The sequence below is a fragment of the Semicossyphus pulcher genome, unplaced genomic scaffold (assembly GCF_022749685.1).
Source record: "Semicossyphus pulcher isolate SPU_LCO1_2020_fin unplaced genomic scaffold, fSemPul1.0.p SCAF_3, whole genome shotgun sequence".
In the NCBI taxonomy this organism is placed as follows: domain Eukaryota; kingdom Metazoa; phylum Chordata; class Actinopteri; order Labriformes; family Labridae; genus Semicossyphus; species Semicossyphus pulcher.
In genome coordinates this window covers 15155450-15171138 of record NW_027211704.1, presented here as the reverse complement: position 1 = coordinate 15171138, position 15689 = coordinate 15155450, and the positions used below count along the sequence as shown (strand labels likewise).

At 42.6% G+C, this 15689-nt stretch overlaps 1 protein-coding gene across 2 annotated transcripts; it reads right to left on the bottom strand.

Annotated features, from left to right (window-relative positions):
- Positions 1–680: 680 nt before the first annotated feature.
- On the bottom strand, positions 681–7000 carry LOC138605692 (transcriptional regulator QRICH1-like). Of its 2 annotated transcripts, XM_069678094.1 has the most exons (12): positions 6617–7000; positions 5689–5951; positions 5518–5592; positions 4672–4809; positions 3480–4586; positions 2903–3062; positions 2504–2658; positions 2306–2420; positions 2123–2231; positions 1878–2029; positions 1684–1774; positions 681–1602 (listed from the first exon to the last, which is right to left on the bottom strand). In XM_069678094.1, exons 2-12 carry the CDS (start codon positions 5938–5940, stop codon positions 1416–1418), a joined length of 2541 nt encoding a protein of 846 aa, XP_069534195.1. In that variant the 5' UTR covers positions 5941–5951; positions 6617–7000; the 3' UTR covers positions 681–1415. The 2 variants fall into 2 exon arrangements, with proteins under 2 accessions (XP_069534195.1, XP_069534196.1); XM_069678095.1 differs by lacking the exon at positions 5518–5592.
- Positions 7001–15689: the final 8689 nt, after the last annotated feature.

Sequence of the window (15689 nt, the reverse complement as noted above, 5' to 3'; positions counted from 1 at the left end):
TTTAACATGACTAACTGAATGCATTGGCTCCGTGATGCGCCACATACAGTAGGTCTACAGTATGTTACAGGTGTAACGTTGCAGCTCCAAAAGTTTCTATTCACATATCTCAGCTGATGAACTATATGACCCGTGGAGAACATTGTCAGGAAATAATTAATAAAAGGACGGCGCTTTACAGCTGATATGAAGCCATAACTCTGAACATAACCTGGTCCTGAACAGGATAGCTTTGCAGAGTAAGTTGCCATGGTGATCTAGCCAGGTTAAAGGAGAGGCAGCGTCGTGACACAGAAAACTCTGACATTAGGCTCAACAGACCCGAATAACCCTTTAATCTCGCTTCGTAGTACACCCCTCAGGCAAATGTTTAACATGTGAATCTGGTGTGTTTTCACTTGAATTGTTATGAAAGACAACCAATCAACTATTGCCTCTACTATAGGGGTTTACATGTCGGATTTCACGCCATATGCACTCATATATGCATGTAAGAAAATAAACATTAAAAAAAGCACTGGTCACTGGGTCCACCCCGCGGTTGGCGTCACGCGGTTACCGTCACAGCCCTACTTTAAGACCCACAACTAAATCTTATTTTGAATGTCAACACGGTGCTCATTATGTCTCATTTGAATTTTTGATACAAGGATTAATACGGTGTCAGCTAAACAAAGATGTTTCCAGCTGCATGTCCTGTTTAATAACCGACTGTACATACATACAGGAATAGGTTGGCAAAAAATACTCAATGGGTGTTTCAATAAGTAGCTTAGACCTGAGAAAAAAATTTCTGATCTGATTATAGCACTTGACCTTGTGAATATCTGGAGGTTTTAACTCGCTCAAAAGATCCACAAGCATAAATTATGACGTCATTTTGGAAAACAGGCACAAATTCTTCAGCTTTGAACATATTCATACATGATGCAAAATGCAGTATACAAAAACAGCTGTGAGCAGTGGTCCCTGCAATTGTCCAGTAAGATGTGATGTATCATAGTGGGACTTTGAAGGGAAGTAAGGTAAGGTGGTTAATGGTAGTGAGGGTGAAATATCCTCTCATTATATTGATTAGACTGACTTTTACAGGAAATTTTAATACCTCTGCTGAGGTCAGAAGGCAGCAGCCCAGCAGGTCATCATTGTCCAGCAGAGGTGACACAAAGTCCCCCTTACATACCAGTTCAAAGGTTACAGAGGCAATGGCTTACAAAGGTAGTAAGAGAAGGAACAGTACATCCCATCAGCTGCAAACAGAAAATGTAAGAAGAGAAAAAAACGCTGTTGTCATACACAGAGAGATGATTGTTTCAGAAGTGGTTCCATTTGATAGGAGGTGGTCATTGAGGTTAATAGAGGCAGGATGGATACTGCATAGTCAACAGTCAGTGAGTCCAGTCAGTCCTCTCAGTTTAGCTCATGTCCGGACCAGTGCTGATGATTTCCTGGATCTCTCGGACCACGATGATGCGGGTCAGCATGTGCTCCACTTGCTGAGTCGTGAGGGGCTGAGGTGAGTACCACATCGGACTGTTGGGGGCGACCACAGGCTCTGGTGTCATGTAGTACGCGTCATTACGTCCTTTAACGCTCTGAGGGCTGGAGACAAAGAAGAGAATTAGGATTTTTATGGAGTACGTACCGAAGAAGGATGTGGTTGCACAGGATCTAGTCACTCACCATTTGAAGAGATAAAAGTCGTAGAGTTTAATCGGGCAGCGAAGAGGATTCTCAGGATCTTCGGCCTGCTCTTCATACATTTCATCAGGTCCTGAAACAGACGTCACACATCAGGTCAGCAACAGCAATGTCTGCTGTCCAAATTTCATGACTCAACAAGACTTCAACATTAGGCAGAGGAGTGTGTGGAGCACCTTTCTGTCCTGCGCTGTGTTGACCCTGTACTTTGAGAAGGCGGATACTGGTGGCTTTGTCCTTGGTGTTGGTGGGGTTCTTCCTCGTGTGTCTGAGGACCTTTGAGAAAGCTACTTTCATGTGCTGTTCAGGTGTAATCAGGTGGAAATGCCTGCAACAAAGATATATTTTTACAACACAGTAATTTATATCAAATACATGTTGGTGTCATTACACAAGACAGATTAGACAGGGGGTTACTCACTTAGTGTTGAAGTACATTAAAGTTGTGAGCAAAGTGGCTGGTGAATGTGCACCGAGCTGTTTACACTCCCACAGCATCTCCTCAGTCACATGACTTGGAATGATATATCCTAAGATGAAAACCCACAGTAAGTATTTTTCTGCTGAAACACTTTAAAACAACAAAATGTTCATTCTTGTTTACCTAAAGGATGTACACTGGGTTTCCAACCGTCCAGGATTTTGTGTAAACACCCACCAAACCGTGTGTAATATGGATCAGAGAAAATGTCATCCACACGTCCATTTTCAAAGAGATACTACAGGAAGAAATGTTCAAGTTAAGTAAAGTTTTAACACTTTTTTTTGGCACCATTCACAAATTTCTCATGAGGACACTAACCTTTTGTATACACAAGAAAACATAATACAGGACATCGGATGCAAACTGTTCTTCGTTGGATCCTCGTGCCTCCTGCGTCATCAGCGAAAGAGCCAGGTTTAGCTCAGCAACGGCACTGGACACCAAGTCTTCCTGAAAACGCAGCGGCTGACGGCCTGGACACCACCACACAGGTATGAGCAGAAGTTTATGTTGGCGTTGTAGAGTTTACTTGTTTATTTCTCAGTTTAAAGCAGAAGACAAATCACTAAGCTAGCAGCTAGCATATCACAAACTATAACAAAACTGAAATCTCATTGCTTCCAGTTGTTTAAGAAGCTAAACATAATGATACATATCAGTGTTGTTTTCTAAATGTCTAAAATAAGTATGTGTTCAAATTATTATTAGTTCACTTACGTCCTATGGGTGCAAGCTTTGTCTTCTCCTGCTTGTTTAGCTCTTCGTTTTTCCGTTTCGCCCAAAGGCGCCACACCTCCAGGCCTTCCTCCGGCTTAAGACTGATAGGAACCAGAATCTCTGTAGGCGGTTCAGCGTTAGCCTCCGCCTCTATTTGAGCCTGCAAAACACCAAAATGAGAATGTCAAGTTCATGTTTTCTGGGAAAAAAGGTCAGCAAGTATGAAAGACTCATCCAGGTAATATTAAAATTGAGTTGTAATAATTTTTTCTGGTCCTTTTGGGAAAGACTGAAAGAAATCAAACAGATACCAGGGAATCTAATTGTGATAAATCCAAACAAAATCAGACCGAACATCAAGACACGTTTGTAAAGTTTTCAACACTATCAGCAGCTTTAAACTTGTAGATTTGCTATCATTACATATATTGGCTAAAGTTTTTTATTCTCATCAACATCAATATAAAGCCGAAAGATCAACTTTATTTACACACTGAGCTTTAAAAAAGGTACAAAGCACAGGAGAATATCAGTTCCAGCTGATCAAGGTCTAGTGTAAGTTAAACTGTTTTCAAACCTGCAGATGGAGCTGCTGTTCGTGTCCCTCCTCCTCTCCTTGACCATGCTGTTGATTAGGGTCCCATATGTGAACAGACTGAGCAGTATTGTAAGTCCCTCCTACGGTCTGCACAGCCACGGGGATGTGGATGTTCCCGTTCATAAACTGCGCTGGGAACAGGGTCTGCACTATTTCCTCCTGTGTCCCTGCAGTGGTCGACTGCACCTCTGCAGACCTTGACGCAGAACTGGGGGACAGTTTGTCCTTACCGTTGGTGGTGGCGACTTGTACAGTGTTATACGTCTCCTGTGGTATGGCAATGTGAGTTACCCCCTGCTGCTGTGGAGTGGAGTACACAGGGATGGTCCAGGTTTCACCGGTGGGACCTGTGATTGTTCCTGTAGTGCTGTACAGTTGAGCGCTGTCGACTGTGAGCAAATCTGGTCGTAGGGACACATAGCTTTGCTGCTGTCCCTGAGGGATGGCTAGAACCGTAGCCACCTGCTGGCCCTGCGTCACAGCGTACGACACCGCTACAGGGACATCCACCTTACGCTTTTTGGCAGGTTGGAGAACAGTTGAGACAGCAGCGGATCTCCTCTCTGCCTCCCGTGGAGAGTCCTGCTGCTGTGAAGGGGACATGGCTTCTATGGTCTGGATCTGGATCTGTTGACCACCCTGTAGTTGAATCTGTTGGCCCCCTGGTAGCTGAATCTGTTGGCCCCCTGGTAGTTGAATCTGTTGGCCCCCTTGTAGTTGAATCTGTTGGCCCCCTGGTAATTGAATCTGTTGGCCCCCTTGTAGCTGAATTTGTTGGCCACCCTGTAGCTGAATTTGCTGGCCCCCTGGCAGTTGAATCTGTTGGCCCCCTTGTAGCTGAATTTGTTGCCCCCCTTGTAGCTGGATGTGCTGTCCCCCTTGTAGCTGAATGTGCTGGCCATCTTGCAGTTGAATTTGCTGGCCATCCTGTAGTTGAATGTGCTGGCCATCTTGTAGCTGAATCTGTTGGCCAGCCTGAATTTGAATTTGCTGTCCCCCTGGCAACTGAATATGCTGGATTTGTTGGCCACTGGACAGCTGGATTTGTTGTCCTCCAGCTACAGCTGCAACCAGCTGCGCCTGAATCTGTGGAACACAGTCGACTTAGTCACAAAGCAGCCATAACACATGGATGCACTTGATATGATAGACAGTGTCACTCAGCCAGTACCTGCTGCTGCTGCTCTTCAGTGAGCTCTCCCTGCTGGACAAGATGGGTTGCTTGGATTCCCTGAAGGTCCTGCTGAGAGGGGGAGGTCACCTGAAGAACCTGGCCAACTGCTTGGCCCTGCTGTTCCTGAATCTGAACCTGGCAAAGAGAGAAAGTATGAAAAGTTAACACTGAGCAGGTCGAGCTGTCTCCATGCTACAGTGGATCGTGGAATTATGCCAAAGAAACAGTTTGTTCTCCTCAAAAAAAGTTACATTTGTCAAAGAACTATGAAAATCTACTATAGACTAGTTGTCTACCTTGGAGTTTCCATAATGGACTTTGGTCATGTTTACAAATGTAAGGACACACATAGTGATATACACAAGTGCAGCAGCAGAAGGAAAATGATTAATCCTGATCATGTCTCTTAACAACCAGCGAGGTTAATAAAGTACTAAGTGAATGTGTTACACAATAGAGTCATAAGGCACCTCACATTTAAGAAAGAATAGTACATGTATTATTGATTTATCACAAAAATTGTAGAGTTGAGTTATCTACAAATATTAATATAAAATGTGTCACTTGGACTATGAACATATTATCTAATAAAAATGATTGCTTTATAATTTACACTGATCTTTCCTGACCTCCTTTTCTCAACAGTTAGTGGTAGCTATCTAACTCCATCTACAACGCATGGACAATGCACTTTTGACTCAAACACCAGACTGCCTTCTTATTCGTTTTTGTCTTGACAGTGAGTGTTGATTTGGTTTCTGGGCCTTGCCAGACCAACATGTCTTGTGCAATTTAAACCTTGTATGTTGTTAAACAGCAAAGTGACACTGGCTGTAAGCTAACCTGCACTTGAAGCTGCTGTTCAGACTCCTGATGCACAGACAGATGAGGTGAAATCTCTGCCGAAGTCACCTGTACCTGCCATAAAACGTATTTATGAAGTGCAGCATAGTGAAGTGTATCAGTCATTCAACAACAAACAACCATAACAATAAAGAGGGGACATGCTCTTACCGGACAAGCCAGCTCTAAGAGAGAGCCCGCCACCTCCGTGCTGTCTGTGTAGATACAGTTGGCACCCTGCTGCTGGTACACCATGTCTGTGGTGGTGGTGGCTGCCCCTCCCTGCTGGCTGAACTCCTGCAGCACCTCTGGGCCTTTGGAGAGAGACTCTAGAAACTCCTTCATCCTGTGTTGAGGCACAGTGCGGGCCTTCTGCCGCACATATTCATCAAAGGAGACCACCCCACTCTCCTGCTCATTCATCGTCAATAGACCTAGAGAGATGAGGAGACATTTTCAAACATTTGAGAATCTAACCAAGTCCGAAAAAGCTAATATTTAGAGCGGAGTGTACTGACGGCACAGACACCTAAAATTAATAATATTAGCATCTGCAAATACATGAGCTAGACACAGATAGCTAAATAATGCAATTTTAACCTCCCTTGTTAGAGGGTATCATTGGAATAACAGCAAAGCCACAGGACAAAGTGCATTTAGTACAATGACTGAGCTACGCGTCAATCAACTTAGCCACTTAAGTATTACAGTCACCAATATAGCTCTAAGTCTACTTTGAAAGAAATATCTGGTGAATGTTTAATATTTGTTTGTTTGACTGGTTTCACTGTATAATAGTGCTGTCTACGTTACGGCTAGTGGTTAGCATACTAGCTTCACAATGTTAGCATGGCACTGTGTTGTCATAGCCCATATGGATAGTAGGCTGGCTAGCAACCGCTAAATATTTTCTACACGGTCGACTTAAAATGGTATGTCTACTGTAAGCTATGCTAACTAAGCTACATATTTTGGTTATAGCAAACGATACCAAACATCAACAGTCTTTCTATTGCAGTAACATGACGTTAGCTAACCATTGTGCTAACGTTAGCTTGTTAGCTAGCTAGCACGATGACTCTGAATCCTGTCATGCTACCTTAAATAAAACGAAATCCTCTTCCTTTCCGCCAAGGCACGGTGTTTAAAAGTAAAAAGCCGATAAACGTCTAACAGCTACCAGCAGCATGCCATTAACTTTGCTACATAGCGCGTGTAGCAGTGTAATCCCGCAAACAATGCTGTGATTAGATTGCGATAAAATTTTAACAGCAGCGGCGAGCAGGCGAGGTCTGACGTCTGCTTGTTTCAGGGTGAGATCCAGTAAGGCTACTCGATGTAAAACAAGTTTCTCAGCTTCAGGAAAACACAGATCGATTCATCCAAACTGAATCCGGAGCGGGATTTATGATAACAGCCTGCACCACACAGCGACACATGCAACAATCCACTGTGTTTATCCAGTGAGATATAAAATCACGGAAGTATAGGCCACGAAAACAGCGCGATTCCTCCGCAGACTGCTGCTGTGTGTGGCAACGGCCTGCCGCGGTGTCCTGTTAACAAGAGGTCCCATCCTGAGACCAACACAAGCGTTATTATGTGGCTCTATAAAACTGTGATGGAAAGTGAAATTACACTTAGACAAGACCTGCAGGCACGGGTAAATGTACATGTCATAGCCTGTAATGATACATCATTGTTTCATATTCTAGGCTGAGATGTATTGGGCTATTTAGAGATAATATTGTCTGTTTTATGTCATTGTTTCTTACCTAGTATTTTTTTTATTATCTAGCAGTGGAAATGGGAGGGAGAGGAACAGAAGTAGGCTATATTCAGATAAATGAATGTATTTATTTTTTATAGGCCATTCTATTTAATACTAAATTCACACCACACTTCTTAGTTCTTTTTCTTAATTTCGTGGTTTGTTTACAATAACTATGCAATCTAATAAATAATCAAAATTAAAATCTCTAGAAAAAGCTAGTAAATGCACCTTATTTGCACACTTTCCACTTCATTCAACTATATAACGATATTTTTGACTCTGTAGCACAGGACTGATATCAGAATTTTGTATTAAATGACACATTTACACAAATAACTTGAATCAGTATTAAAATTCATTGCAGGATGTAAGGATTAACATTTGATTGGATGTACCTTTAACAATTTCTAACTTCCCCAGTCTGCCTTAAAGAGCCAGGCATGTGCCACTGAGGGCCTCCCCCTGTTCTCCCCACAACAAACTGCCTCTTGCCCGTCTTAAGGTGGACCAACACAGATGTGCTGTGAGCATAGGCTACGTCCTCTACACAGTGGATAGGAAAGAGTTAATTCCCACACTCATGGCAGGCTGTGATTCTGCAAGGGCTCTCTGGTGGGAGTGTTGGTGGTATTTGTATTTATTCATACTTTTACATTAAATTGTTTACTTAGCACTAATAGACAAAACATCGTAAAATTAAACGTGTGGCCACCATAGCTATCAATATAATTGTGTCATGCAGTAGGTTACGCATATTATCCTTGCCCATATGTCATGTCATGTTTGGCTCTTGTATATGCATAGCTTCTAAACTAATAAGTGTGTTAGTTGGCATAAACTAGCGTGCTTGTGTCTAGTTGGCTTCACATAATGACTTCACGGGACTTTGTGCTACTGTAAGAATCTTAATGTAATCCTTTAGAAAAAGGATTTACCTTGAGACAGCTGTTGTAGAAAGAGGCAGGTGAGGCTTTTGGGCTTTTTTAATAGTCAATTATTAACATTTTTAAACTTTTAAATTCCAAGTATGTGTAAACAACAACCTGGAAGGTGTTTATTCAAGAATTTTTCTGAATTTGCTGGAAGTCTGGCTTTTGCAGCTGTGGCAGGTGACATCAGAAGGGAGGCTGCCAAGTAGCCAGCCGGTGCAGTGTTAGGAATAAGACATATGCTTCAAGGCTGGATATCTATAAACATGCCCTTAAAACCAACATGTTCAACCCTCACTGTGACGCTCTCTGTGCCACACACCTGAAATCAGATGATACATATGCTTGTACTGCAACTAGACACAGCGGAGTGCTGCACACGATGCAGTAAAAAGAAGTGGAGCACTGAAACAGATAACAGGTACGTCAGAGTTTTCTGGTTTGATTGAGCAATTGAAAGTAAGTTATAGTAGAGATTGTTTTGGCAAGGGGATACTGTGTTTACTGTTAGCAATAGCTGCAAAATTCACTGCATTCTAATACAAGCGTATTTTTAAAATGTTTATGTACTTGTTTTTGATGTACTTTTTTATCAGATGGCAAAACTTTTATACAGTAAGTCAGGATACTTATGGTTAATGTTTTAAGCAGAGTTCAAATAAGCAGGCAGAAATGTATTTATCATTTTAGCCTACCTGAGGTTGCATTTTAGAAATCAAGTCACACATGAGAAATGTTTTGCTCTATTGTCTATTTGAATCTTAAGGTAATTTATCATTCTTTTATATCGTGCGATCATTTAAAGTTGCAGCACAGCATTTGTGACCTGATTGGTTGCAGACACTGGACGGACTCTTGCTATAAACATCCACGTTTCTGTCAAACTGTGTTGTATTTTTGGCGGGACAATTTATCATCCACAGACGCGGTGGAGTGATTCACTGGATTACACAGGGGAATTACCCTACTTTATAGGATTGAAGCACGAGATTCATTATCTGGGAATCTTTTTGACTCTTCACCTTTAACGTCTTTCTACTATCAGCTGTTCACAATTATTGGAAACAAATTTCAACTGTTCCTCTTTTTCTTCTGTTCTCGCCTACAGGTCTTGGGATTTAAACAAAAATGGGGAATTCTTCAATGCTTTTCATTGCGCTAACAGTATCCCTCTTATCATTTGGAAGCACTTCACAGTCACTGGGAAACCATGATTCCATCCGAATGATTCGGAGCACAGGTAGAGAAAGCGATGCCGCAGACATCTTGGCCAGTGAATTTATCTTCCCCTCAGATAGCCATAGTGACTCTGTGGAGGGCAGTGGACAAACTGACGATGGTACAGCTTTAAAGATCATCAATCCAGCCATCATTTCAAAGCAGCCTGTACGCACCGGCAATGAACACCGCTCTGGCTCTGGAATCACATTAACTACAACAGCTACACTTGTTCTAAACCACTCAGGAGCTCGTGACCCTGGAGCTGATGAAGCTAAAACAGGATATGCTCATTCCAATGTGCACGTTATCTCAGAGGAGGCTCTCCTGGAAGGCAGACACTTTACAACCAGGGAACAGTTTGAGGAAAGTCAATCAGACATCGTTAATGAGGATTTTCTGGATGGTAAGTCAACATGTGACAGTCAATTGCGGTCAAGACCTACAGCATGTCATAGATGTCTTAAATCTTGAGCATTCAAAATGAAATGTAATATTAAAGTACTCCTCATTAGCCACCTCCTGCATCAAAAGTTAAAACGTTCTCTGTCTCTCTTAACCCTTCCTCTCTTTGTCTGTCATTTTCAGGTTTGGACAGCCCTAAATTCCCCGTCCAAAAGAATGTGTTTACTTCCATAACCAAGCAGGACTTGTCAGGACCCGGAGTATCCTGTGTGCTTGGTCCTTGTGTTGTTTTTAAAAACTTTAATGGCACCAATCTGCTCTGGGATGACATGAGGCGCACATTGGCGTTTGCTTGGGAACTGCACGTCTATGGGTCAGCCAGCCTTTTCATATTGATTGCAGGCTTGGCAGTTATGGGAACAGCTGGTGCATGCACTCGTCCTCGCCCCTTCTGTGATTCCCTGATTCTGGCAAATACTCTCCTGATCCTGAGCGGCACTCTGCGGGGTGTCCTCCTTCTACTCGATCCTTATGGCACCCGTCAGATCCTGTCCCGAGCTACTCTGGCAGCACTGCATAATGTTCCTCTGCAGCTCCTTCTGTGGGCGCAGGTTTCCCTCGCTCTGGTCACACTCAGAGGGTTGAATCTGATGCTTTTCCCACTAAAGCTTCAGCACCCATGTGTGGTTGGAGTGCTGGCTATATCAATATGCTCTTCATTACTTACGGCGGACCTTTTCTCTCCAACGTTGTCCCCTGCACTCCCTCTATTGCTACAGACCCTCTCCCTTTGCTGGAGCCTCCCATTCTGCATTGTAATCCTTATTAAGTCTTTTTCTCATATCCAGCCCTTTGTCAGGACTTCTGCATCTCAGTGGGTTATTTCACAGAGGATTGAGAGGCGAGCAAAGCGAGTTACAGCAGTGTGCGCCTTCCTCGGCGTTCTCTGCTGCAGCCTTCAGATGTACAGTCTCCTCTGGCTTTATGGGCTGCTGGGGAACTGGAGGCGCTTTGGCTGGGGCTGGTGGCTCAGTCAGTTTTGGGCCAGAATTCTTGAGATATCCTGGGGGTTTTCTTTGCTTGTCCTGGGATCCTGGATCTTCTGGACGCCCTCTATGGTCCAATCAAGGGGCGATCGTGCACAGAGCAGAATTGATGCATCTAAAATGGTGGACGAGACAAGCTTGTGGGGTAGTATTTTGGCCCGTATACGGAAAGGACCTTTAAGTAAATCTGAGAAAACTTGGGAAGACCTCATGCCAAGCAACTGGGCCAAGTATAACCTGTCGAGAACAGGTTTCTGCAACAACGCAATGTGTCCGTATGATGATACACCATCCTCTATTACACCAGAATACAAGGCTGATCCTGTTAGCAATGGCAGCTCCTCTGAAACTCAGGCTGCACTGCTGTGGCAAAAAGTGGGTGAACGCGATTGCATTCTTTCACTTATAGAGTTTGACATAGGTCCTCCATCTCCTATCAATCTAAGACGCAGCATTGACAATGCCCTCCATCATGGACATCTTGTAGAAGGAGGTCTATTCACAGCTCCATCCCCCTCTTGGTCTCAAAGTGTTGGTAGAGACACCCCTAGTGGAGATTTTGGTAATACAACTTTCCCTACAGGTCGTGTTGGCTACCTGTGGAGATTGGACACAGAACCTACCTCTGCATCTCAGGACCATTTCCCAGCTAAAGAGCTGATACAGTCACCCAGCGCTGTCGATGATTGTAATAGTGGTGTTTGGTCTCAAGCTCCTGCACATCATGGAGAAGACTTTCATTCAGCTGCGATGTATCCACAAGACTGGTGTGATGATGACGTGACGGACCTCTGACACAAAAAATGACACAATCCCATTTGCCTTATTCACACGGTATCCATTTTCCTTTGACATCATGCTCAGAGTGGGAAGCTGGTAAGCAGTTGCAGCTGATTAGCATGTTGTCAAGGTAACGTAAGGACTTTGACAACACTTGATCATGAACTAAAAAGACAATGATAAGTCAAAACCTGGACGGACATTTGGCCACATTTCAATGTAATACAACATATTTGATAACCCAAAGCTACCCTTTGGACAACAGCTAATGTTTGCATTGTAACACTTCCTAGCTAACATTACTGTTTCATAGTTTTACACTATACAATAGGAAAGATATTAATACTTAAATGTCAACTCACATATTGGACACAATTATTCCAGCCTGGAAGTAAAACACACTGGACCTTTCCTATTGTATGGCCTAACCCTATCAAGCTGTAATGTTAGATAGGAAGTAGCTGAATGCTAATGTTAGCTTATGGTAGCTAATAGGTTATCAAATATGTTGTTTTACATTGTGATACGCACAAATATCCCTCAGGATTGTCCATAGTCATTTCAGTTACTGATCAGTTTGGAAGTGATGAAATGAGAATGATTTATAGGTTAGGTTATCTACTTTGAAACCACTTTAAACCAGTACAACATAAAAACAGCATTTGAGCTTCCCACTCTCACTTAACAGGAAATTGGCCACTGTGTTAATATGGTGATTAAAGTGGATAGTAGCTTTTGCAGGATATGACCATTTATAGTTAAAAAAAATATATATAATCACATTTTTTGACACAAGCGCTTCTGAAGTAATACTCAAAAATCCTTTTACGACATTTTGTATTAAGTGTATGTTTTGTAAAAGATGATGATGAGGCCAAATATTTGTATGAACCTATTTGTCACCACTTTTTTGTGTTACTGACCTTCATTGGTTCTTCTAAAATATTTCAGTTTTTTATGGCTACATGGAAATGATCTATTGTGGATACTATGAATAAGTCATGATTATAGAGTTAATAATGGTTGTTTCTATTTGACAGTATTCTTTGTGTATGCAGGATGTATCAGTTTTCAATCCGTAATTTTAAAATTCATATAATCTCATTTAACACCACTCTTTAAATTGCATCTGATTAGTATAGTAATTTCACTGGCATTTATTTGGATACACTTTAATGATATATGATGCTGCTCTATGTAACCCTGCATAAATTGATATTATTGGATGTTATCTTTGTATTGTTTGTAAATAAAAAAGAAATAAAATTAAATAAAATTAAACATTAATTTTCCATAAAAATATCAATAGAAAAAGCAAAAATATCCAATGTAATCAGGTGTGTCTTATTTGTCCAGGTGAGTATTAACATCTGACATTGATTTGAGGACACTAGGTCACTTGACATGGAAGCTATTGAAAAAAAAAACATGAATTTTAATTTTTCTTTTCCAATTTAGTACAAATGTCTCTCATTAATTAGGTCACATGACCATGAAGCTATTGGCAAAAAAGCCCTTACTCTTTATTTGAAAATGTATAGAAAATAAAGGAAAAACACTTTACCATTTAAAATTATTGGGCAACATGTACCCAATTTAGTTGTGTTATTTACTACGCCGACTGGGGGTATATACCACAATGTCCTCATATCCTAACACATTGCAGTAAACTCTTTATTGAAATACCAACTCAAATAATCAGGTTTCTTTTGAATAACTGTGTTGCAAATGTACATGTATTTTATTAAAAGAAATGATTTTGTGTGGCAGAAAAACTGATATTATTCCCAGTGTGGGGTGCTTAGGACACCAATATGGCCAGAGCCAGCCCTGTTTATGAAGATGGACACGTACCCTATGTCGGTAGAGTTTTCCCCAGGGACCAAGAGGGTCACCTCCCTGGGACTGCAAGTTGTGGAGAGGAAGGCTCTGACTGTTGTTCAGAATACTTGGCCTTCTGTGCCAGTCATGGATTGTCTATAACGAACACCATGATCGAGCATAGGATGATTTATAAGTGTACTTGGATCCAGAGCACCCTCGGCCAAAGATCAATGATCGACTTTGTTGTTGTATCATCAGATCTGCAGCCGTATGGCTTGGACACTTTGGTAAAGAGAGAGCTGTCAGCTGATTACCACCTGGTAGTGAGTTAGATCAGGTGGCGGGGGAGGCTGTCAGACAGACAGGGCCTCAAGGAAGTTCTGGCAAACCGTTAGGCGGATCAGGAGGGGAAAGCAGGGCTTTGCCCAAGCTGTGTTCAGCTGGGGAGGGGAACTGGTGACCTGGATTGGAGATATTGTTCAGCTTTGAGGAGCAACTGAACCCAACCAATATGTCCTCCAATGTGGAGGCAGAGTTCAAAGCTCCAGAGGAAGCCTCACCTAAATCCTTGGCAGAGGTCGCTGAGGTAGTTAAAAAGCTCCTCAGTGGCAGGGCGCCAGGTGTAGCTCTGAGATTCGCCCTGAGACCAGCTCTGAACATTATTGGGCTGTCATGGCTGACACGCCTTTTCAGTGTCACGTGGAGGACTGGGACGGTGCCTGTGAAATGGCAGAATGGGTGGTGGTTCCCATTTTTTAAAAGGACGACCGGTGGGTGTGCTCCAACTTTCAGGGTATTACACTACTCAGCCTCCCTGGGAAAGTTTATTCCAGGGAGCTGGAAAGGAGGCTCCGACTTAGCGTCGAACCTCGGATACAGGAGGAACAATGTGGATTCTATGTGGGCCGTGGAACAGTGGACCAACTCTTTACCCTTGCAGAATTGAAAGTAGTAGAACTGCTACTCCTTCGCATTGAAAGGAGCCAGTTGGCCTCGGAACACCTAGAGATCCTCCAAGGAGGAGCTGGGAAAGGTTGCTGGTGCAAAGGATGTCTGGGCTAACTTTCTTAGCCTGCTGCCACCGTGACCCGACCCTGGAGGAGCGGGAAAAAATGAATGGATGTATTATGGAGGATTTAAACTCGCACAACCCTACCCTCTTTACCCATCTCAAGCTTCTTAAAACGTCTTATTAATCTAAAAATGTGGCCTAACCACCCCTCTCAATATCTGTGCCCCAACAGCAGGAAAAGTGCCTGGGTCTAGTACTTTTTTTTTTCCATCTCTTGCTTGTGAGCAATAAAAGCTAACTCTAATTTGTTGTGTGTGTGTATGTTTCTTAATTTGTCATTCAACAAACTGAATTTGTTCTTGTTTTTGTTCACTGTGTTGCACAATCTGAAGGATGCTATACTGAAGTGTATGGAATCATCAGTTCAGTGTGGGTGCAACTTAATGACTCTGAAGGGCAAACATGTCAGAGCTCCACACTTTCTGGTGGATAGTGACGATAGTGAAGTTAAGTTTGGAATTTTGGCCAATATAATATAAAGTATAAACTTTTTTTTAACCGGATGACAGACTTTTGACCATTTGTCTTAAATGTCCTCACACATAAATGTGCTCACTGCAGGCTACAATAGAGGCTTGTTCATAGAGAGCAAAGGTACAATGTGCCCTCTTGTGGCTACAAATGGAACCTGCAGTATGCACATGCTTGTGATTTTAATCCGTTTGTTTCCTTGCAGTGTGGGAAGTATTTACTCTTCTGTTGGTGGATGTTGAGCTCCTCATCACGTGCCCTTCTTTGCCAGACATTAAGCTTACAACAACAACTACGCCCCCTAGTGATGGTGGCCAGTTCCTGCAGTATCCTCAGTATCTCCAGTATCCTCAGCTCCAAATGTTTCCTCAATAGCAAGTGTTTCCTGACCCCATTCCTCCATCCCATACTACTGCCCCGACCACAGGTACAGTGGCACCTTTGCCACAACGTCCACAACTGCCCACTAAAAACCAGGAAGTTCCTGCAGCTCAGCACCCTGCGTTTCCACAAATGCCACAATATCCACAGTTCCCTCAGTACCCTTGTTTCATAAACCTGTACCACCAATACAATGTACTTCTAATAAAAGGCCTGGTACTCCTGCCTATTTACCTCAGATGCAGCAGTCTCCACAGTATCCTTTTTTTTTT

Excerpts from the sequence above, each read along its gene's own strand:
- LOC138605692 (XM_069678094.1), bottom strand. The coding sequence starts at position 5,940 with ATGAATGAGCAGGAGAGTGGGGTGGTCTCCTTTGATGAATATGTGCGG. Across the intron at positions 3,063-3,479 it reads AACAGCAGCTCCATCTGCAG|GCTCAAATAGAGGCGGAGGC; the intron begins GTTTGAAAACAG and ends GGTGTTTTGCAG. Across the intron at positions 1,603-1,683 it reads GACTTTTATCTCTTCAAATG|CCCTCAGAGCGTTAAAGGAC; the intron begins GTGAGTGACTAG and ends CTTTGTCTCCAG.